This window comes from Rhamphochromis sp. 'chilingali' (genome assembly GCF_963969265.1).
Source record: "Rhamphochromis sp. 'chilingali' genome assembly, chromosome: 2".
Lineage (NCBI taxonomy): Eukaryota > Metazoa > Chordata > Actinopteri > Cichliformes > Cichlidae > Rhamphochromis > Rhamphochromis sp. 'chilingali'.
The window spans coordinates 9,592,382-9,616,789 of NC_137930.1; the positions used below are offsets into that span (position 1 = coordinate 9,592,382).

Sequence of the window (24,408 nt, forward strand, 5' to 3'; positions counted from 1 at the left end):
AAAAAACAAAACATTAGACCCCTTGCTTGCTTTAGCCTAATACTGCAGGCTAACATCAACTGATTCCAGTTTTTGAATGTCTCCAAAGTAACTTCACTAAAGCCTTAAATTGCACACCGTCTCACTCTTGTTGGGATTTGCAACCATCGTTAATCCTTCTTACACTTCGGCTTGCGGATTGAAGGTGGGGGAGCAGGAAAAGCTGGGAGTCCTTGATAAAAATGGCCAAGCTGGTACGCAAAAGGTCACCACTACAGGATGTATCAAGCAACTGACAGAATAGCGAAACACTGCATAGCTGAAATAGGCAAGGGGAGGTCTGCATGGTATTGTACCACTCTCAGTCACTCACACAAAATCATGTCAAAGATGATTTTATCTTAAGATATTTTATTAATATTTTCAATTGACAGTATCAGCCAAAAAACAAACACTGAAAACCAAAATCCTTTCATGGCAATGATACACAAGAGTTTTAATTGAACAAGATAGTTTCAGGAAAAACAGAGATGGAAAATTAATATCAGCTCCATCACAGATTATAAATGCAATCAATTCAAACACATCTGTCTGCAGTTTTCTTTGACTATATTGTATCTAATTCAAAGTTGAAAAAGCAAGGGAACGAAGGGGTCAGTAAAGCTGGGGTTAAGGTATAGCAGTTATCATCAGGGCATTTTGGTGGCATTAGGGAGACTTTTGGTCAGTTGCAAGTCACGCACAGCATGGGCAGGGATGAGGTCAGAAATGGAAGATGTGGGAGGGTTACTAGAGAGAGCTACAGGGATTCAGATGGGTCATGATTATTAGAGGTAAGGTAGCAAAAAACAAAACAAGGTTTAGAGAAGAAGAGCTGTTGGTGCTGACAGTGCACTTATCATTCAATCTGAACCTGTTACTTTGAGAGAGGGGAGGGGCTTAGGTAATGATTGGGGCGGGAGGTGTCTGGCACATGCACCTGATATACATATGTTGCCACTCAGATGGAAGTGGATGTGGTCTAGGGGAAGAGGGTGGGGCAGGCAGAGCAAATGATGATATGCGAACAGAAAGAAGGAAGAGTCACACAATTGGCTCCCTGCAGAGGACAATTTCCAACTCGCCACGGTAGAGCTTCCCTCCGTCAGATAGGCTCATGATGCTCTGCTTGTAGCCCGACAGATTTGTGGGGTCCACCTCCTGAATGAGAGACAGGGTGATATGATACACTGAGGAGGCCAAAAAGCAACATGTTATGATCCTATAGCTCATTTTGATGAATATTCTCCTACTCTCCTCCCAGCATTAGGTTTTGATTATTTTCAAGATATTGAGGAAACTAAAAAATGTTATTATGTTTCTGACTAGAAACCTGAATGACAGAAAAGTAAATCCAAGGCAAGTTCTTTTGTTTTGATTGTTCTATCTCTTTGAAGTTAAAAGGTTTGGAACAAAATAGTGAAAAGTATTCCGAGTTGTATTTTAAGCATAAGAACTTATGATTGCAATCATCTTTTTTCCTCACTAAAACATTTTGTTTATGGAGCATTTCTGTAATATATTACAAAGACCAGTTTTTAGAGTATCCACATTTGCTTGCCGGAGCTCAGCATATGGCCACTCACTCATCAAAACATCACTCTGTAGTACTGCTGGCGAGGGGGAGAAAAAATCTACATATCTCAGGATAATTTAAATGGGGTTCTGTTGGGCTTGAATTCAAGTGTTTATCTTTCCAAAGAGTGCTTTAAACAGCTTTGGTAGCTAATGTTGAAGGAAAGACCTACTAGGCTTTGTATGGATATACAGCCCTTTTGCTAAAAAGAGCTGAGACACTCTGTAGACTATAAATGTTCCAGTTATGTGCAGTTCATTTTGCTAGAATACTAAATGCACTAAGTAAGATCTTGAAACTTTTCTGTCTCACCCTGGACAGGTTGCTAGTCGCTGGTGTATTCCACGGGACTACCACATTCTCATCCTTAGTCTGTGCTCAGTTTTGATAGAAGTCCACGCAGACACAGGCAGCACATTCAAACTCTGCACAAAAAGGCTTAAGCCAACCAAGAGGTTCAGCTTAGGAAGGGATTTTTTAATTCTAAGACATTAATACTAACCACTGCACCACTGTGCCACCCACATTTAGTTTGATTTAATGTATGCCTTACTGTGATGTCAGCCAAAAAGTAATATACGCTCACTTCTAATTAGCCTAATAAATACATCGTTGAGGGAGGCGATAAACTATTATTACCCTTAAATCAGCACCAGGCATACCATGGACTAGCAGAATGCTCTGTTTAAAATACCTTTTTAGACCGCAAACACGTTGGATTGAAGAACCCAAAATAAAAACTAAGGAGTTCAAAGGCAAGCCACATGTGGTGCATACACATATGCTTATCTTAGTATCCGCCAATCTTCTTCTTTCAGCTGCTCCCTTTAGGGGTCACCACAGCAAATCATCTGCTTTCCCAATCCTTAGCATCTCTCACACCAACCCTCTGCATATCTACATCTACATACTACATCCATGAACCTCCTTTTAGGTTTTACTTTTTTCCTCCTTCCTGGCAGCTCTATATTCAACATCCTTTCTCCAGCTTATCCACTATCCCTCCTCTGCACATGTCCAAATCAGCCTTGCCTTTCCAACTCTTTCTCATGAATCATGCACATCTTAGTCACTCCAATAAAATTCTTAACATCTTGAACTCTGCCACCTCCAGATCAGCCTCCTCTCTTTTTATTAGTGCCCCTGTCTCCAAACCATACATCATAGGATCTTTTAAACCTCCCCATTGCGCTCTTTTCAGTATGCACTAGCAGGCTGTAGGTCTGATCACCTTGAGTGAACACCCGTCTTACCTTCTTGTTTGTTTGGTAAAGGTCTCGTAGCAAAGCGTCCAGCTCCTGCTCATCGATGTAGCCATTTCCATCCTGGAAGGAGTCACCAAAAACATCATGATTGTAATTTTCACTTACAAACAATCATAATGGAGGCAAGTAATTACCGTTAATAATAATGATACTGTACCAAATTTTACCACAGCTTTTGAAAATATAGATGTCACATATATATTTTCATTCCCTTCGTGTAATTCATTCTTTAAAGGCAGCCTTTTGTCAACAATGTTTTGATTCATTCGCTGCTACTCGACTTCATTCATTCAGTATTTTGTGGCAGCAATCAGCAAATCATTTAAAAAAGACTTCCCATTCAAAACTCTGTGTATGGGGTTAGTTGCTAAGTTAATACGGAGCCCCCTTGCTAATTAATGAGCTATGTCTCACAGCCGTGTTTAGAGAGTTTACGGCCAGAAAATAAGCCCAAATTATTGGACATTTTCCCTTGGCAAATGGCACAAAACATGTTCTGTTCATCTAGGCTCGGTCTCAAGATGACTTCAGAGCTGAGTGTCTTGCCAATTTACTTATATATTTTTTTTAACTCTGGGAGATGCTCTTTGATGTTCACAAAGCCAGACTGAAGTGTCCTAGATCTTGGGAATAAAGTGTAAATTCTATTTATTTTCCCTTTAAGGATAAAAGACTCTGCACTCTGCAGCGCTATGGGAAAGCAGAGCAACATCAGGTATGAGCCAGTCTGTCTTCCACTCCACGCCATCTTGCTTTTCAGACATTTTCAAGTCTTGCACAGTGTGGGGCCATGGCACTGTGAGCCACGTTAGTGTTCAGCTGACCGGCCACACTTTGCCCAGCCACTCGGCAGATGCCTGTGTTTCTGCTGCAGGGGCTTGAGCTCATAACAAAATGATGAAACTAATTACACACATAAATGCAAGTGCTCCATATGCAGAGGGGGGACTACATGAATGGACGGCAGTGGCTAATCTATAATTAAACATTCCACCCTGTCCTCTACTAGTGAACTAGAGAGAGTGAAGAGAGTGCAAGCCTTCAGTCTGACTCAAGTCATGAATACGCACGCAACCTCCAACCCCCCCCTCCCATCGCTGCCATGGACGGCTCTATACAAATTTGCCAACCATACTACTTAGTATGGGACAAAAAGAGAGCACAAAAACACAGAGGTTGAAAACATGAATAGCTGTTTGTTTTTATTCTTTTTCTAATCACAACGTCAGTGCACTGACATGATTTAAGGTCATGGACTTACATGGTGTGGCCTTGTGCTTCAAAGTGAACTTAGTAGATAAACGGGCATTTTGCAGCCCTTCTACTTGTTGCTACAGCAGGGCACAGAAAACTATTTCCAATTTTTATTTTTTTGTTATTGACCTAAAAAGTCCCTGAGTGTCTGCATCCTGTCTTCTCGTGTGTGCAAGGCTGCACGTGAGCAGTGTAGCTGTTCTGTCATAGGATAGAAGACATGAAGCAATTATAATATACATGCTACATTTAAGATGGCGGCGCGCACAGACGCAGCGGCCCGGAGCTCCTACACTTTTGCAGGTACTGTGTATTATTTCACACAGTCTGGGGTTACTTCAATACAACAGAGATGATCTACTACAACTAAGCCGTGGAGATCTTCAACTAACATCCGAGTATCTCATCCCCCCGGAGATCGTTAAGCAACCCCCGGGGCTACCCGCAACAGCAAGCCGCAGGAGGAGACGTTGCGAGCGGAGGCAGAAGAGAGGCAAGCGGGGAGGCCTTTGGGCACGGCTAAAGACTAGTCCGTTTAAACCACCACTCCCGATCATATTCCTCTCCAACGCCCGTTCAATCCGTTACAAACTGGATGAAATACGACTGCAGATCGCCACTCGACGGACTTTTAATAACTGTTCGTGCATGATTTTCACTGAAACCTGGCTGGACAGCGCCATTACCGATGCGGCTATCGATCTAGCAGGCCGCACCGCCTATCGAGCCGACAGGTCTGCGGACTCGGGTAAGAAGACTGGCGGGGGGCTGTGCATCTATATTAACAACCTTTGGTGCACGAACGTCACGGTAACGGAAAAACTGTGCAGTACAGAGGTAGAACTGTTGGTGTTAAAGTGCCGTCCATTCTATCTCCCTCGGGAATTTTCTGCCGTTTACATCTGCGCTGTTTACATTCCACCAGATGCTAATGCTAAGCTAGCGTTTGCACAATTGAGCAGCAGCATCAATAACAGCCTGGTAGCACACCCGGACAGTGTCTTTATTGCGGCTGGGGATTTTAACCACGCGGACCTGAAATCTGTACTTCACAATTTCCACCGTAATGTGAAGTGTGCTACCAGAGGAGATAGAACGTTGGACCAGGTGTACACCAACATGGCGAATGCGTACAGAGCCCAGGCTTATCCCCACCTGGGTCTGTCAGACCATCTCTCCCTTCTGCTACACCCAATATACACACAAAAGATCAAGAGCACTGGGATTACAACCAAAACCGTGAGAACATGGCCGCAGGACGCTATTCCGATGCTTCAGGACTGTTTCCACTGCACAGACTGGGATGTATTCAAGGTGCAGGACACTGACAATCGTGTCGCATTGGACAGTTACACCTCCACTGTCTTGGACTACATCTGTTTCTGTGTGGACAATGTAACAACTTGGAAACGATTCCGTGTGTTCCCTAATAATCCACCCTGGATGACACACGGAGTTCAACAACTTATTCGAACGAGGAACAACGCTTTCAAATCCGGGGACCAGGAGGCATACAGTGCTGCCAGGGCCAACCTGAGAAGAGGCATCAAGACTGCCAAGCAGCAGCACAGGAGGCGTATCGAGGCCAGGTTTGAGAACAACACAAACCCAAGGCAGGTCTGGGAGGGCATCAGGGCTATCACGGACTACAAAAGAAGAACACCATCACCCTCAGCCGACAGTTCTACTCTGGCTGAGGATCTAAATCTCTTTTATGCCCGTTTTGACAGGGAGAACACCGACCCTGTCCTGTCCCCTCTCCCCTCAACCGACCCTGCTCCGGTCCTGAGCACTCATGAGCTGAGGCGTGTGTTCCGGAGCATTAACACCAGGAAGGCGGCCGGGCCGGATGGAGTGCTGGGCCGGGTGCTAAAAGACTGTGCTGCGGACCTGGCGGACGTCTTCACCTCTATATATAACACCTCGTTGTCCTGTTCACTGGTACCATCCTGTCTCAAAGCAGCAACCATCGTTCCCATCCCAAAACAGTCAAATGTCACATGTCTGAACGATTTCAGACCTGTGGCACTCACCCCCATTCCCGCCAAATGCCTGGAGAGACTGGTCATTAAACACATCAGAGCTGCTTTTCCACCATCCCTGGACTCGCACCAGTTTGCATACAGGGAGAACCGGTCAACCGAGGATGCGATCGCCACAGTGCTGCACACATTACTGAAGCACTTGGAACACAGGAACACCTATGCACGGCTCCTCTTTGTAGACTACAGCTCGGCTTTTAATACCATCCGGCCATACAAACTCCGTCCCAAACTCCACCAACTGGGACTTAACTCCTCTCTGTGCAACTGGATTGTGGACTTCCTCACTAACCGTAGACAGAGTGTCAGAGTGGGTAAGAACACCTCTTCCACCCTTGTGGTCAACACCGGTGCCCCTCAGGGGTGTGTTCTGAGCCCTCTGCTATACACTCTCTTCACCCATGACTGTATTTCCTCCTGTGCGTCCAATCTCATTGTTAAGTTTGCAGATGACACTACAGTGCTCGGACTTATATCCAACAATGATGAGACAAACTATAGGACAGAGGTGCAACAACTAGAGTCATGGTGCCACGACAATAACTTGGTCTTAAACACCAAAAAGACCAAGGAGATCATTGTAGATTTCCGGAAGAGGGGCCATAACAACCATCTGCCTCTCTTCATTGGCAGTGAGGCGGTGGAGAGGGTGAGCAGTTTTAAATTCTTGGGGGTAACTGTGACCGAGGACCTGTCCTGGGGCAACCATATCACCTCAGTTGTACGGAAGGCCCAACAGCGCCTCTACTACCTGAGGAGACTGCGGAGCGCACACATTCCCAGATCTCTGATGTTGAACTTCTACAACTGTGCCATCAGCAGCGTTCTGACGTATGGATTTCTAGTGTGGTTCCCCAGCTGCACCAAGGCCGATCAGCAAGCACTCCAGCGGGTGGTGAAAGAAGCTGGCAGAATTATTGGAACAAGTCTGCCAGAGATCAGTAATATCTTCCCCACTCGCTGTCTGAGGAGGGTGCACAGTATCCTGCGGGACCAACATCACCCTGCGCGCCACCTTTTCCATCTGCTGCCCTCAGGGAGAAGGTACAGGTCTATACAGGCCAGAACATCCAGACTGGCCAACAGCCTGTATCCACAGGCTGTGAGGCTCCTGAACTCTCTGCCCCCCTCTCACGGACAATAACCATATCCAACTTCTTAATAGCAATGAACTGGTCTGCATTGGTGCATCATATCTTTATTCTCTTCCCCCTCCTGCCCCCCCCCCCCCCTCTTTCTTAAATAGATAACTATCATATCTGATATCATATCTCACAGTAAGGCAAGGCAAGGCAAGTTTATTTGTATAGCACAATTCAACAACAAGGTGATTCAAAGTACAATAATATTGAATGGGTTGCGTTGTTGTATTTTGTCATGTTTCTCAGGTCTTTGTCTGAATTTCTACGAACATTATTGCTAAGGATTGTCTTATTGCATTGGAGTCACACTGGGTTAAATATGTACACTTGGGTTTTAAGGGGTATTTATTATTTTCTTCTTTTTTTTGGGTTGTATGGAAGCCCCAAATGCAATTTCATTGTTCTTGACAATGACAATAAATAAATAAATACTAAATACTAAAATACTAAATACATTTCAAAGTTTTGCATTTTGTAGTTTCATGTAGTTCACATTAGGATATTGCCCATCTTTTGGTTACAAAGGGGATGAATTTCAGGCAGCAGTTGAATCACTGTTGCTGAAAAAGCAGTAAGGCGCATACTTTAATTTACTGTAATTAATTTACTTTCACTACTCTATTTCATCACTAATATAAATCGGGGGAAAATGAAAAGCATTTTGAACATTAAGGTAATGCTAACAACTGGGCTAAAAGGCACCAGCGCTGTATTACATCAAACTGAATTGTTTATTTCTGCAAAAAACTGAGTCAGCCTTCTTATAGCTACTTAGATTATGGCTGGTCCCTCAGCTGTGCAAAACACACACGATACCATAAACAAGAAAAATGATATAACAGATGCACAGAGCGCTGCTCTCTCCCGTCTTGTACCATAGTCCCTCCCCACCGTTCTACTGCTAATGTGGAAAATATGCCCATTAACCAAACCACTGCTCAGCCACCCTGGGCTGTTTACAAAAGGACAGGTGTGCCAAGTCTGACTCATTTCCCTAGGTAAATGAAGAGTGCCCAAGGTAAAAGACAGAATTTACATATTCATGATTTTAACAAAAAGGGATCTCCTAAACAAACAGCACTGAGTCACCCAGACAGCTTGACTCAAGCTGGCGTGTTTTTACACTGTAAAGAGTCCCACCCTTATTCAGACACACTTCCATTCTGTTTTTCTGTCTGTCTTTGTGTGGACTAACCATTAATTATTTTCACAATGATTTCACGAGCATGTAACAACAGCCTGAAGCCTTAAACGTTTCCCCATAGGGAAGACTCATGGGAGACGGAGCTGTCGCTAACAAAATAACTAGATATGATGAGGTTCTCGTGTGTTGTTGTTGCAGATGCCAATCTAGCTCAGAACACATGGAGGAAATCCCCGGGAGAGCTCCCAACGTTGCAGAAAGACAGATCAAAGAATCCATTCTTGCCAAAGTACACTAAAGCAGTTGTTCTGAAACTTTTTCTGACATATCCTTCTGAGACTGGAAAACATGCCCCACAACCCACAATTATTATCAGTCATTAAAAATAAAAATAAAAAATCAAACCTGTTTTTTGATTAAATAAAAGAAGGCCAAATAGTTTCATCACAGTCTTGGTTCTTTTTCTTTTTTGATTTTTCTTTAAAAAAAATCACATTTATTGAATTTCAGTTTACCACTTTTGATAACATGTCACCTACCTTGTCATAGTATGTGAAGATGGCATTGAACTGCTCAGAAGTCAGCTTGACACCCTGTAAACACAAGGTTTCACTTTAATTACAAGACTACAAAAAAATCAATAAAGACATGTATATGTGCAACTAACTCAGACCCAGTATACTTTGTTTTCTGTCACTTATGAACTCCTACTGTGGTGCAGAGATGGGCACGCGTTACAAGTAACGCATTACTGTAATCCGATTACTTTTTTCAAGTAACAAGTAAAGTAAGGGATTACTATTGCAAAAATGGTAATTAGATTACCGTTACTTTCCCATAAAAACGATGTGTTACTGCGTTACTAAAACCATGATTTCTTTGCGAGAATGTCTCATGACAGTGACGTAAGCGAGTAAGACATTTGTGACAATAGCTGTGTGCAGATCAACAATGGATCATATATCGAGTGCGGGAGAGAGTATGAGCATTCAGCGTTTAAAGTGTGGAAGTACTGACCTTACTTTGAGTTTGATTCCATAAAAAGTGACATTAGTGTCCGTTGTGCGTGGGAAGAAAACTTCTTTTTACAGCGAAAAAACCCCCTAAACTTCCGAGCAAGCACCGAGTGCGCTACGACGTAATGGGAAACTCACAGAGAAACTCGCGGATTCTTTAACTGATATTTTTATAATATGGTGCATATAATTTAATTTTTGCTTGATGCATAAAGTTAAAAGATTAAAACTAATAAAACAAGTTTTAAAAAGAGACGTTTCCATTTGATTATGATTCTACTTTTTCTGATGGGTTATGCAGAAAAAGTAGAATTGGGCTGAAAGATCTATTGCTTTATTACCTATTCAGGTTGTAAATCGTGTTTTTAAAAAGTAACTAAGTAACTAAGTAATTAATTACTTTTGAAAATAAAGTAATGGGATTACTTTTTTGGGGAAGCAATCAGTAATTAGTTACTGATTACTTTTTTCAAGTAACTTGACCAACACTGCTGTGGTTTATGCTCATATGAAACATGGTGAAATTTTCAAATAAGGAGGGCAGTTTATAGTCAACTAATTGCTGTTAGCCAAAACCTCAAGCTTGATTTCACACAGAAGTCTTCTCTACATCTGACTCTGTATGTCAGCTGAGGATGGATATCTCTAATATGGTCTGGCACACAGCTCTGTCTCTAAGCAGAGAAGCCCTGCCCACAGCCTTTTCCACCCCGTCGGTTATGAGGGGCAGCCAATCAGATGAAAGTTGGCTTCAAGTGGGAGGTGCTACAACAGCTTCTTTCAGACAGTGGATGAATTGATATGAAGCAGTAAGATCCACTATAATACATATAAGGATTATTTTAAACTGTGAATTATACAAAGCTACTCTTGAAGAGTCAATGAATATCTACTTTAACCATCATCAAAAACAGGACTATGAATCATAAATTTATAAAATGGTTACAGTGTATTATGTAATTCAGTGGCGTTCTCCGAGTATAATATATCATTTCTGTTTTGCTTTTATTTCAGCCCCATGTTTGTCCCCTACCTGGAATTTCAGCAGGAAATTCTCCTGTACAGGAAGAAGCCTGCGGCAGAGAAGGACTTCATTAGTGGACACAATAGTTGTTAAATTATTCACGTTCTTTGACAGTGAATGAGCATCAGCGGGCAGTGTGCTTCAACATTTACACAATGAGCAAAAACAAGCAAAATTACATATTACCTTGCCATCTCTGACAGGCCCAGCTTCCCATCTCCATTCAGATCAAACATCTTGAGCTACAAAGCAGAAGTAGAACAGAGGAGAAAGTGAAAGGAAGCTTTTTATAGGTATACTCTGTCAAAGTAAAGGTACACGTGGTTCCGTGCATTTCATTGGCTGAGACGCCGAAGGAGTAGCCATAAATTTATGATATATTCACCACTTCTTTTTTTCCTCCTTAATACTACATGTCTAACAGAGGAACACTAAAAGCAGCGGTCTATAAACCTTGCTTCAGTTTTTCAGCCAGTATGGCAGGTTTTCCTTATACAATAAGTCAGAAGGTTTAGAAGAGAGTTACACTGGAGGAAAAGAATAATAAAATGGAGACTTACCCACTCTTTTACATCGAAGAGTGTTAAATTATTTATTAAATGAAAACCTACACACAGTAAAAAATGCCTAGAAGTTTTGCACTGTTGTCACATGCAATAAGGCATCTTGATGCCACTATGGTCTATGCAAATAGTGATGAGCATTTTTATTGGCTGAACAATTAACCCAAAAAACAACTGACGGATCACTCAAACTACTTCGAGAGGTAGCGTGGGATGCATTTGACAACATGTCTGTGGTCTAATTTGTTCTGAGTAACAAGACAGGAGGAAAATATGTCACCATTGAAGGTTTGGTGTTTTTCCTGGACCCTTTTGGAGGTCAAAATTTGGACTGTACATATGTCATAACTAAATGTAATAAGTGTGTGCATAAAATCTAAGAACATTTGGTCAGCTTGATTCTTTGGAGACTGAAGGTGACACAGATGTGAACAGCGATGTGTGAATCTGATTGCACAAGTAGAGATCATGCATGGGTATAATGCCCGTTGTTGCTGGCAGTACTGTATTATTTCCTTTTCATTACAAGACTAATTTTAGTCATTAGTTTACACCTTACTTTTCATAAATTAGCAACACTGCCTGCATCATAGCAGTATGCTGATTAAAATGACTCATTCTTTACATTAATCTCAGCCTCTGTTTTTTGCTTTATCTCTAATATGTCCCTCTGCACTAGATGAAGTAACAATAAATTTGTCTATGAAGAAACTGCTTCAGAAAATTAGGTCAGCTCAGCTCTGGGGCTTCCAGGAAGAAGCAGATGTTAGCACATCTGGGCTGCAGTCTCACAACCTGCAGGACATGATGGGTCACAACCAGTGAGCCGCACAGGGCTGCAGCCACCACTATAACAGGCCAATGAGTACCTCCACAAATTGCTAGACATTTGCCTTTTATCAGAAATGTATACAGTTTAGTTTTCTTCAAGTGAAGCAACTTCTAAAGATTGTCAGCTTTTTGTTTGTCCAGTGTAAAGTTTGTCCAGTTAAACTGAGCTTGTGTGATTGAGCGTTCGAATGTGCAAGAGAGCAAGTCTTACTATGGTCTGTGTGTACTCCTGCAGCTTCTGCTCGTCGTAGTGTCTGTTAGCTTTCTCCAGCAGGTCTGACAGAAAGCCCTGAGGACAGAGACACACAGGGTGCTTTTCATTATGCTAACTTGTGCTTCCTTGTATTCTCTCTCCTCCCATGAACCAAAAATCATTGCCCATCATGGAGGATCTTGCAGTGCCCTAAAATGCAAGTCTGGGTGATGAGGAGTGACTGGAGAGAAGGCTTTTGGAAAAGCTTTTGCAATTAAACATATGCGCATCCTATATGGAAGAATTTTATCAAATGCCGTGACATGAAATTACACTAAAACTAAGCATTCAGCAGCTTTAGCTCCTCCGCCTTTATATCTCTTCCTTTCATCTCTCTCTTATATCCAGGAGGAGCTAGGAAGCGAGAAAGAGACACGAGAGACTGAAGCGAAGAGGCATAATGAAAAGCACCCATGGATTAGTAAAAAGAGCCAGCGGCTGTGCCTGGTCTTTCATTAAGCTGAGGCAAAATGTCCAGAAAACAAATACAGAGATCTTAGATGAAGATGCATTTACATTTACTTAACATATGCTAACAATCTGAAAAACTTAAAACACTCAAAACATCTGCAATAAGCCCTGGAGAATATAACCCTAACATATCAAAAAAACATAAACTTGCAAAATAAAGTTATATTCATGAGTGTTGAAGTTTGGGCTGGCTGGGTTTTTTTCTTTACCATATTTGACAAAGAAAAAATGTGAAAATTAGGTATGGAGAGAAATGCAAGAATAAGAGAAAGAAATGACGAAAACGGGACAAAAAAGGAAGAAAAAAACGAGACACTGAATTATTAAATTATAATTTGATTTATTGGTTTATCTGGTGTTTTGTTTTGAAATTAGAATTGAAGAGTACATGTAGAGCAGCAAACACTACAATTCCTTCTGAACTTAGCACAGTATAACATCTTCTATAAATAAAGTACTCCAGTAGCATTAGACCAAAGGTATCAGTTATGTGCTACTTGAGTCAATATTTTCCACGCCTGCTCACAATTATGTGGTGAGACACATGTCTGCTTCCTGAGATCTCATCTGCACTTTTTCTAAAGCTTTCAAAAAGCCACACCTGAGTAACTCATCTGCACCTGGTCAGCTGGAAGAGATCTTATTCCCACAACTACCCGAGCAGCCAAATCTGTATACAACGAGTAATCACTGACCCCAATTAATCCGCAGCTTGCCACTGTGGTGCACTTTCCTTTATATAATTTGACAAAACATTTCCTAGAAGGGTTTTAATGACTAACCTTTGTGTAATCAGTAAAGCTTTTTTTGTATCTGAATCCTCGCTACATAAAAAAGAAAAAGAAAACACTTGAGGTCAGTGGGGAATTTCCTGTGAAGCAGACATTTATCTCTCCTGAGTCAAAAGGCTCATCCATATGCTCACAGATGACACACTGAAAATATTCAGTGGCAAACAATTTATACGTCTCAAAAGAATGCCACATTCAGTTATAAGAAAAACATAAATGAATGTGACATTTCTACTTCTATCAGGTATTTAAAGTTATGTGCTGGGCAAACAGTACCTATGTTTGCTTCCTAAATGTATGCTAAACTGATTATTAATAACTGATGGCGGTTCGAGCTTCTGGGCCATTTGACCCAGCGTTTTGAATTTCCTGTGTTTTGGTGAATATGCTTTATGGTGATTTAAGGTTCATTGGTTAGTCTTGAGTTTATTCTATGTTCTGAGTTCCTTGTATTCCCAGTTTAGTTTCTTGTCTGTTAGGTTCCCCTTGTGTCTTGGTCTCTCCTCTGTGTCCTCTATGTCTGTCATGTCATCTACGTCTCTCCTCTCTCTGTGTCTCATTTCCTTGTTCCCCAGGTCCAAGTCACGTCTTTGTGTTTTGTCTCCCTTTTCTGTTTACATGTGCCCTCCTGATGTTTCATTCCATTCTCCCCTGTCTGTCATGTGCAGTCATGTATGTTTTCCCCAACCTGTCTCGTCTCTCTCTCTCTCCCTCTGTGTCTCGTCTTCCTTAATTGTTTCCGTGTTTCCCTTTTTGTGTCACCTTCCTTTGCCTCCCCCTGTCTGTCTTGGTCTCCTGTCTGTTCTTTCCTCCTGGTCCTATGTGAAGCTGCGTACTTGTAATGTTTCCTGTTTACTCTGACAGTGTCGCATCCTGTGTTCAGTGTGTTCGGTTTTGCTTCATCCTGTGCCATTATGTTTATTCACTCCAGCTGTCTTCCCCTTGTGTTTCCTCTTCCCTCGTTACCCTGTTCTGTATTCATGGTGTGAGTTGTCATTCGTTCTTTGTCAGGTTTAGTTATAGTTTAGCTCACTTCAGCCTTTTCGTTACTCTGTTCAGCCTATATGAAACAGCTCCCCTTTTGGTTATTCACATTTCACGCCTCGTTTTGTCTGCGTTTGGGTCCACACCACTCACCGGCCATTCAGCCTTGACACAGTGAGTGTGCAAGAACGAGGGCTGTATCCTTTTCTTTAAAAAAAATTAAGCCAAAAGCTGTAGTTCCTCTTGTGGCCACTTGAGGCTGGCTCCAAAAGTGAGTCAGTTTGATCAAAAACTGTTTTGGTCTCTTAGCTTATTTCCCCTTGATCAAAACTATACAAAGATGAATTTTGTCAAAATATATGCAGGTAAATCAAAGTTCATCTTGTTAGAGATGTTTATACTGACAGGCTGTAGCTGTTAGCTATTTACTCAAGTTAATTCAGGTGACTGAACAGGATTTCTCATTATTTTAAACTGTGCTCATGGTGCTGCTGCTTTTTGAAACAGTTTTAAATGTAATTATATTGTTTCTTTAAATTGGATTGTGATGCAATTTTGAAGAGTGATACTCTAAAAGCACCTTGATAATGAAGCTAGCATCAGCTCATAACTTTGTATTTGGGGTTTGTTAGCCAAATTTGGTTGCTACGAGCTTCGAAAACAAAAAACAAAAAAGCATTAATAGACTGTTTAAAAACTAGCCATAATCCCAAAATCAAAGCCTAAAACCAGACTCCATAAACAATGGGTTACGCTAGGTACGCCCATCTTTGCTATACAGTCTATGATAATGACACAAATTTTTTTCCCCCTTTGATTTATTTGATACCAAAAACAAAGCATGCAGGTGTAACGCAAAATTGAAATATACATACAAGTATGCGTACACATAAAGATATATTGTATATATTTAAAATGTCAATAAAATGTTGGAATGAAAGGTGTAAGAAAATACAGAGATTAAAGATTTTCGGGACATGTGCAGTTTCCTAGTTCATAATATTTGATAATTACATTTTAGGGGGTGTGCTCTGTTATTGTGTGTGTTGATGTGCAAATGAATGTGTGTAGGGGGAGAAAAGAGAAGAAAATGCATAAAATAAGTATGACAACAGGTTAAAGCAATATTTGTAATAAATGAGACACTGCATGTTACTGGTCACATATGATCAAATGAATAAACATGTGTCAGTGCTTCTTAACATTTGATTTAATGTTGTTGAGAATTTACCTTCAGTTCATTTGCTTCAATGTAGCCACTGCGATCTGTATCATATCGCCTCCATGCCTAAAAAGAAATCAACGAAACAAACTGAAGCAATCGATTGAAAGCGTTTTCTCAGCTCAAAAGCACAGAGAAGCTCGTCTCCAGAGTGATTTACATTCTTTCCCCTTGAATAAATCCTCTCTGATCAACTCCCAGCTTACTCTTTGACTATGCCAAGGGTTTGCCTTTTTTCTCTGGTGCACAGCAGAAATCATTCCAGAGCAGCCGACCACAAATGCCTGGACCATCACTGTAATCATACAGTTTTCAATACAATCCTATTTGCCCACATACAGAGCAAAGGGCAACAGTGGACAAAGAGAGGAAAGAGGGGAGAGAAAGTCATTTTAATGAATGTTTTAATCTAGCAGCTGTCCCTGTCCAGAGAAGGGCTCCTTATCAAAGATGGATGGCCTTCCCCCTTCTTGTTCTCCTCCTTCTCCTCCCCTCTCTCTGCTCCTCCTCTCCTCCTCTGGGTTCTGCAGAGAGGAGCTACAGTGGTGTTATCCATTATATATGACTCTGAAAATAGAAGGCTCCGCTTCCTCATTCTAACCCTTTAAAAACGTCTCTGCCCCCTTCCTCCTCCCTGCACCCTTCAGCAAAGACTGATTAATCTCCCCTCTCTTGTTTTATGCTCTCAAACTTTGGCTCTCAACTTCCCATCGACATTTCATTTACGTCTCCTCTGCTCCTGCTTTCGCTCGTTTGCCCTTTGTATCCTTCTCTCTTTGCACACCTTCTCTTTCATTCGTTTCCCTTCTCTCATTTCATTATTCCTTCTCAATATGACACAAGAGACAAGGACAGCCTCTTCCTCACATGTAATTGGTTTCTAATTGGCTTCATTTTTTCCATTTAGCAGATCTAACATGAAATCTGCCATTTTGTCTCATCTTCTTGAGATATTTGGTAGAATAGATTATTTTCTGTTTCTGCTACCTTTCAGGATATAAATCTATATCGGTCTCGAGGGTTTTTTTGCTACTTCTCTTCACCTATTATCCAAAATTCAAAGTGCCACTTAAACTTCAGAAAATGTTTAGTATAAATGGTAGCAGAGTTTCTCCACTTTCCACTTAACCATTTAATAATGTGAGACAAAAGTTTCCCACAAATTTGGGTAAATGTTGATTTCTGTTTCTGGTCTCTATTGAATTTCGACTGTGTGAAAGTGCCTCCTGTTAATTCTATCTGTTAGCAAAAAGGAAGCAAGAAGTATTTTTTTAGGAACTTTGAATAAAAAATGCAGTTTTTCAGGAGAAACACATCGATTGTGACTATAAGACATGAGATGGTTCTGCCAGAAGTTACACCCTTGGGTTCCTCAAGAGTTCCTCATCCCTGCCAGGTGCGACAGATGGCTGCCCCAACCCCACCATGGATGGTTCTGCTGGAGGCTTCTTCCTGTTAAAAGGGAGTTTTTCCTTCCCACTGTCGCGAAAGTACTTGCTCACAGGGGTCATATGATTGTTTTTTTTTCTCTGTATGTATTATTGTAGGGTCTGCCTTACAATATAAAGTTCCTTGAGGCGACTGTTGTTGTGATTTGGCGCTATATAAATAAAACTGAATTGAATTGAATTAAATAGATGCTATTAGCAGGAGGAATGGGGATGCAGCAAGCATCATCACTGATAAGACAAATATCCAATGTCTTCATATGTTTCTGTAAGATAAGCAAAAGTTGTATGTTTATTATTTTTAAGTGTCTCCAGAAAATAATCCACAGTTAGTATTAGCCTTTTACGGCTCAATTTTGTTAGCATTTCAGTTGCATACTGTGGGGGTGATTGTTTTCCTTCCTGTTGGGCATGGTTTTCACCATGAAGTTACTAAAGCTTTTTCCAGTTACTAAAGCCCTCTGAGGCTGACTGACTCTGGCCTATAACTTTATGGTTGAGTGAAGTAAGTACGCCCTGGCCAATGTTAACGGTGAACAAGAACCTCCTGTGCAAAAAGTTCAAAAGTGCCTTAAAGAAGAGATCAAATAATTAAGTTGGTCAAGAGGAGTGGCAGGTTCTTATGAAAAAAATATATGAGAGATATTCTCAGGAACACACTCTTACCGCCATAAACTCAGCGCTGGAGCTGACAAACTGTCTGAAGCAGAGCAAGAAGTTCTCTTCAGTTGGAAGAATCTGGGCCAGCTAGGAAAAGTGACAGGGAAATGGGAGTGGTGAGAACACAAGATGGTACAGTTGATATTCTTGGAGAGACTGGGGAAGCTTTTTGTCTGCAAGGCCTCAAATGGGCAACTCAGCATAAATAATAGAGAGCCACAACCTCAGAAGCACAACTATGCCTAAGTTAGAAATATTTATTAAAATACATATTTTTAGCTGTTCAGACAAAGACTATAAACTGCATGTTCACACAACCAAGTGGACTGCACACTCATTTACTTCTCTGGCAGCAGTGGATTATTGATATTGCAGAAGCCCTATTTCTCACAGCTTTGTCAAATCACTGTGAAAGTGGTCAAATCGAGGAAAACCAATATCCCAAACTGATGGTCCATAGAGAACATCACGAAGACCGCATTTATGCAAGCAGTTAAATATTGACCAGACTTCTGGGGTCTTTATTTTTGGATCTCTGAGTTATCTGAGCTCTCTTTTTGAACCTTTTCTCATCACTCACAATGAGCAGAAAACCTTCACCTTTATTTTGCAGTCTGTTTATGGTCTGATATCCAATGCACAAGACTCATATACGGTGTGTCATGTGAGCTTCTTGCCCCCAGCTTTCCATGTCTGCACATGTAAGGGCAGTGAGCTTCCACAAGAAAGTCATTCTGCCAAATGTAAATGACTGGAAATAACAATCCTCCTTTGACTGTGGCAGTGCTATCTGAACTAAAGGTTTCCCAGATCAGTTAAAAATTCAAAAGATCACATGAAATAGGCCTAAAAGTGATCACAATAAACATGTAAATGTAACGCCACAAATTGTTGTTTTCGGAATTTTTACATACTGAAAAAAAATGACAGGTGAAGCAAGAAACATTAATTATGTCATTACAATGAAATGTTCTGCTGGGAAACTTTGGGCCCTGGGTCCAAGAAGTGCTGCATGCGTATGTTACTTTGCCAAGTAGTAGTCAACTAAACATTGTTGCAAACCAAGCAACGCTCCATATGGTGCTCCCAGTCAGCAGCAGCCACTGCCAGCAGAACAATGTGCTCCACCACACCACAGAAACTATTCAGGAATGGTTCAAGGAACAGCTCCTTGAGCTGTTAACTTGGCACCAAAATTTCTTGGCTCCAAAATTCCCAGAGCCCACTGTGATCGAGAATTCACAAGAAGCCCCACCTAGCTGAGCCACAACACCAAAATGATTCCGTGCTAGAAACCACTGGACACTCATGGAGATTCTGTGGCCTCGGTTTTCTGGGTTAAACATTTTAGGCATCAGAAGGGAGACCTGCATAATATTGTGTAGGTGGTTTAAATGTTGTGGCTGATTAGTGTATCCTATTTAAGTGACCAGTAATTACTCATGCACTCTATGCTAAGTTAAGCTAACTGTCAGCGTAGTCAGTGTTTGGCTATTTACAGTAAATTTGTCAAAAAAGAGAATGTGAAATCATCCTGTCGTCCGAGCTGACAGTCGTTCATTATTGGACAGTCTAGGTTCTCATTGTCTTCTTCTTGTAAGTGGGTACCCACCCTCTTTGCATTACTGGTAGTTATAGCTTTAAGCTAGGCTAAGATAAACGACTTCTTTTTGTTTTATGTGGGAGCAATGATCTTCTATCTTAATCATTGTAAAGAATGTGAAAAAACCCATACATCTATCCATTTTCTGCTGCATATCTGAGTCCAGGTTGTGATGGTATATTTCTCAAAAAGTCAAACCAATCTTTGGTGGAGCCTAGCTGTTTCTAATCTTTATGCCAAGCTAAACTGTGAAGCTCCATATAAACGTTTTGTATCAATCTTTTCATCCAAATCAGGGAAAGAAAGCAAAAATGCATATTTCCCAGGCAGTCGAGCTGTTCTGTTAAATAAAATCTATAAAATAAAGAGGTCCTCTGAGGCCTTACCTCTGACATCTCAATTCGTCCATCTTTGTTCTTGTCGAACTTCTGCATGAACTCCTTCATCTTTTCTCTGAATGTAGGATTTGTAGGGTCCTAGGAAACAATTTTACTCAACATAAGTGAAGCCTGAGTTGTCAGTGTGGAGATATGTGATTAATTCCTGGCCCCTGAACTCACCACCCCCGCTCCTCTCCGAGCCATCTCCAACTCTTTGAAGAAGTTCTCCAGCTCCTTCCCCTCGATGTATCCATTACCTTGGAACAGAGAGACCATAATTGCATGTTAATGCAACATCACAAATGGCATTGTTTTTCTGTTTTTTTATTTTTTACCAGTAATGCTGATGTGCAAAAAGTTCCCAAACAGAGACACGGTCACAGTGTCAAACAGATCCCAACGTGGCCTGGGTTTGCCCTGGTATTGATTCAAACACGAGCCTTTCAACAGTAACTCTCTTCCTCTCCTTCTAAAAGATTTCATTATTGACTGCCACAGTGATCACTCTTCAAAAGACTTTGTGTTCACAAGATTGGATGCCAGGAGAGGCTATATATGGGAAATAACTTTTCTTTGATATTCAAGGTGATGATTCATGGGCCACTTCGGTTATTCAGTAGTGATCAATACTGCATTCAGTGGCAATCTGGCAGATATTAAGCAGACGAAAATAAATGGTTAATTTAGATATAGTTCTAGCCTATATATGCTTTTTTATTTGAGATAACTTAAACTCTGAAAGTGATATTTTGCCAAGAACAGTGTGGCTTTCTACAATCCTTTAGAAAATATCTTAACCTTGGTTTGCTGTGTGCCACCAGTCATTTTGACAAGCTGTCATAATGACTGATGGCATGAGTGTCATTTTTTGCCAGGCGGCGCTTAATCTGTGATCGTGTCAATCACACTTTTTTGATTCTTTAATGACAAATTTATCTTGCGGTGGCCACAGAGTTGATTTTCATTTTTCTCTCATCCTATTTTATTCTTGTTCCTGTTGTTCTGTTGCCCTGACAGTTCCTATTCGGAGGACAAATGAGGGTGCCCGCTTCACCCAGGTAGTATGTGAACCGGTGCCAATATTCTTTCAACACTCCTGCTGAATGGCCGGACAGATGGCTCCAAACGATGTGACTAGCTGCTTCAATAAAACCCTGGAAGGCAGTGCTGCCTCATTAAACGCTAACAAAGATTATTATGCCATCCACTTCCTTCCGCCTCTCTCTAACTTTCTGTCTCTCTTTTTCTCCCTCTGTCATTTTCAATCTAACTCCTTCTCTCTATTCAACTAAACTCACAACATCTTTTATCCAAGGAAATTGTGTGTGCGTGCGTGTGCATTCCTCAGTGATGTTATCAAAACTCATGAATACAAACTCTGCTGTTTTAATGAAAATGTGGGACAGTGAAATGCTCTGTTGCTGTCGAGCCTCCCTCCTGTGCCTCTTATTTGACATTTAGCACTGTAGAGAGAAATGGCCCGCTTGGTAATTAAACAGAGTAAGTATGATGTGATTAACTACAACACGAATGGCATAAAAATGTAATAAAAACAGATATATGAAATGATTGTTTGGGGATGCGCTCATATGCTCAATAGATGCAGCAATAGACCCATTCATTTGTGCAAACCACCATCTGTTAATGCTTTCACACTCTGTTTATTCAAAAGCAGGATAAGCAAGTTCTGTTTCAAGCAGCCTTTAAATAACAACAGTATGTTTAAGGTATGAAATGCTGTGTGTGCTGCTGACTAACGTCAGTATGTACGGATTGTATTGAAGTGTCCCAATTCCAGTGTAGACATTTAGACCAAATAGCAGTATGTGAATGTGCATCATTGCCAGCAGCTACATTTTATGGCTGATTTCACCTTACTCCCAGATAATTTTGCTCAAATGTCAAATATATACTTTGCACAGCGCAATGAGAACATTCCTGCCAACTTGTACTTTTGTATTTCTGCACACGCACTTAAAGTTTGTACCTAGCACCCAGATACTGTAAAAGGTTCACAAAAACCACTTTAGACCCAAATAAACACTTTTTCATCACTAGTAAACATTTAATGCATCACTAGACCATTGGGACAAGCTGGTAAAGTGATTTTACTTCTGGTTATTTATTCTATAATCCAACCCCGACCGGGAAAAACTCTCAAAGGGGCCAGTTGTGCCAACTAAGTGCATATTTAAAGCTTATATAAAGTGCATTTGCCTTTCAAAGGAAAGTGGAGCCCTGTCTATTCAAATATTTTGTGTTGAGCTCACAGCTGGGTCAATTCAGGAAGTAGATTCTGCTTAGTGTTCCAAATTGTTTTTATCCAGGTCAATAAGAAATAATTGACAGCAAATCTGCTATAATTAGCAAACGAAACTGCAGTTGTTTCCTTTTCCAGCTTTGAAGTGACTGAATTGAAAAGGCTCGAAGGAGACAGCAGGGAAAGATGAGAGGGACGCTTGAGCAGAGGAGCTGCAAGAGACGCAATCCAGATGAGATTTGATCCTGGGCCAACCAGGGGAATATGTGGTTTCATCATCTCTAGGTGCATTGCCTCTCATGTATTTTTATCTCGAACTCAGAGATATTTACTCAACCTGAACAAACAAATTAGCTCTCGTTTCTTTCTGCTGAGCCAGAAGACACTCCCATTAATGAGTGCAGAAATCAGACTCAGTAGCCAAATCTGTGGAAGCGTACTGGTTAAATTTGATTTGCAAAGTGGCTCACTGCAGAGCAAAATATGTAAAATACCACCGCTTAAGAACTTAAGTACCTGGGTGGTTGGACTAATATCCATACGCTGAAACCATGATGAGCAATAAGAGCCATAACAACCTTCTCTGCACAGCGGCTCATATGGAGGAGCTCAGCTGTGGAACCTCTCTGCCCCACCCGAAATGTCCCTCCACCTTGATTTCCCTATGGAAAGCAGTTCAGCAAGTGTGCCAGCATCAAAACACATCATGGTGACAATAAACTCTCGGGAGGATGTGTTTAAAGCAAATAGGTGTGGCACACTTGCCTCATCTGCAGGTGTGATATGGACATCTTGGAGAAGTAGACTGTATATTTTTAAAATAATGGCCAGTTGTAGCCTCATCATGTTTACATCACTGCCAGAGATTCATGAAAAAGTGAATGAGATGACAGATCCTGACTACTATTTTCAACAGGGTTCGTAATATTGTCAGTTTGATATTAGATCCCAGTTATGTGGCACATTAAAGCACACAGTGACTCTATTTTAAAATCTAAAAAAGACTCTAAAAACCTATAAAAGAATAATTTATAGGTTTTACAGGCAGCAACTGATGGTCTTCTTATCAGACTGCTGTATAGTCTATCCATCAGTTTGCAGAAAGCCTTCAATCTGCTGAGGAGTCTGCAGACCTTCAAATGGAATGAAAGCATCTCTAATCAGGCTTATAAAACTTTCACTACTGTGGTGACATGCTGATGAATTTGTCATAGAGACATCCACACACAGACAAAGAGTGATATAAAGAGCACTGAGACAAGAAGGTAAGACAGCACTGAGTCATTTGATGACAAAAAATGCGTAAGGGCGTATGTTGGATATTAATGGGAAAATAAATTGTCAGTAACAATTTTGAAGTTTTCAGGAATGGCACGTTCATCAGTCCATCAGCTGTGATCGGATACAGCTCAGTGGAAGCAGCATCGCTCACAGATGAATGCAGTTTAAGGACCAATGGAAGCACAAGTTGCTGACTGCAAAATTTCACTTAACACAGGCGTTTAAATGAAATGCCTTCATTTCTAAAAAGCGGCGCACTTCTCTGTGCAGCATGCACCAGAATTGCGCTTTAATGACTTTCACATGGTGTTAGTTTACCTACCATTTAGATTGATAGATTTATCAGAGAACCAAAAACGTAAAACCGTGCGTAACTATAACTGTGACTATAAATAGATTCATTGTAAATCCATGCAACCAAAATGTATTTCTTGATTTAAAAAAAAAATCTATTCTGAAGTTGTTAAACATGATCTAACCAGAAAATGTCTCCTTTGAGCTGCTTTATCCATCAAACAGGCAAACGACGAAGACAAAGAATAGATCACAGCTTCGGGACCAAATGAAAAACAGTCCCATATTCTTAAAATCTCACTTTGTGAGCTGCAAAGATGGCTCATAAGAATTTCAATTTCTTCTTCTTCTTCCTCTTCTTCTTTTAATTTTTTTAATCTTTCACATCGCTTAAGTGTCGTTCTGCCTGCACAATCTAACTTTTGCGCGAAAATCTTTTTTTTTTTTTTGCTAAGCTTAACGGTTTTAGGCTGAAAAGCATTTCCAACCTTTTCTTCGCATTTTCCATCAGTCATTAAATCGATGACTTCACACACCAGTTGTATCTAATCAGCCTATCATTTAATATTTCATTAATTTAGAGTTAAAAATAAACTTTTAATTTCTAAGGAGGGGAAATAAAATCCTACCATCACTGTCGAAATGTTTCCAAATGTCGAGGAACTGGGACGCGGTGACCTCGGCCAGGTGCAGGTGAGGAGGCTGCTGAGCTTTGTTTGCCATGATGCTCTCGACCGATGCTGCTGCAAGTCAGACGCGACAAAAATCCGCTACTAACTTTTCTGTGTCTTCTTCAAACACGCCCCACACTGTGGCCCCAGTGCGCCGCCCGCCGCTTTTTAACCTCGGCGCAGGAGCGGTAGCACCGCTGCACGACCACTGGGGG

The 24,408-nt window shown here is 41.1% G+C and overlaps 2 protein-coding genes across 2 annotated transcripts; one reads left to right on the forward strand and one right to left on the reverse strand.

Annotated features, from left to right (window-relative positions):
• Window positions 1–455: 455 nt before the first annotated feature.
• calb2a (calbindin 2a) lies at window positions 456–24,315 on the reverse strand. The gene is made up of 11 exons (XM_080874823.1): window positions 24,152–24,315; window positions 19,868–19,944; window positions 19,694–19,783; window positions 17,711–17,791; window positions 15,606–15,662; window positions 12,087–12,164; window positions 10,668–10,723; window positions 10,491–10,530; window positions 8,981–9,034; window positions 2,848–2,919; window positions 456–1,179 (listed from the first exon to the last, which is right to left on the reverse strand). The coding sequence occupies exons 1-11, from the start codon at window positions 24,243–24,245 to the stop codon at window positions 1,063–1,065; spliced, it is 816 nt and encodes a 271-aa protein (XP_080730949.1). The 5' UTR covers window positions 24,246–24,315; the 3' UTR covers window positions 456–1,062.
• LOC308391981 (uncharacterized protein) lies at window positions 4,178–8,630 on the forward strand. The gene is made up of 2 exons (XM_080874822.1): window positions 4,178–5,730; window positions 5,848–8,630. The coding sequence occupies exons 1-2, from the start codon at window positions 4,354–4,356 to the stop codon at window positions 7,297–7,299; spliced, it is 2,829 nt and encodes a 942-aa protein (XP_080730948.1). The 5' UTR covers window positions 4,178–4,353; the 3' UTR covers window positions 7,300–8,630.
• Window positions 24,316–24,408: the final 93 nt, after the last annotated feature.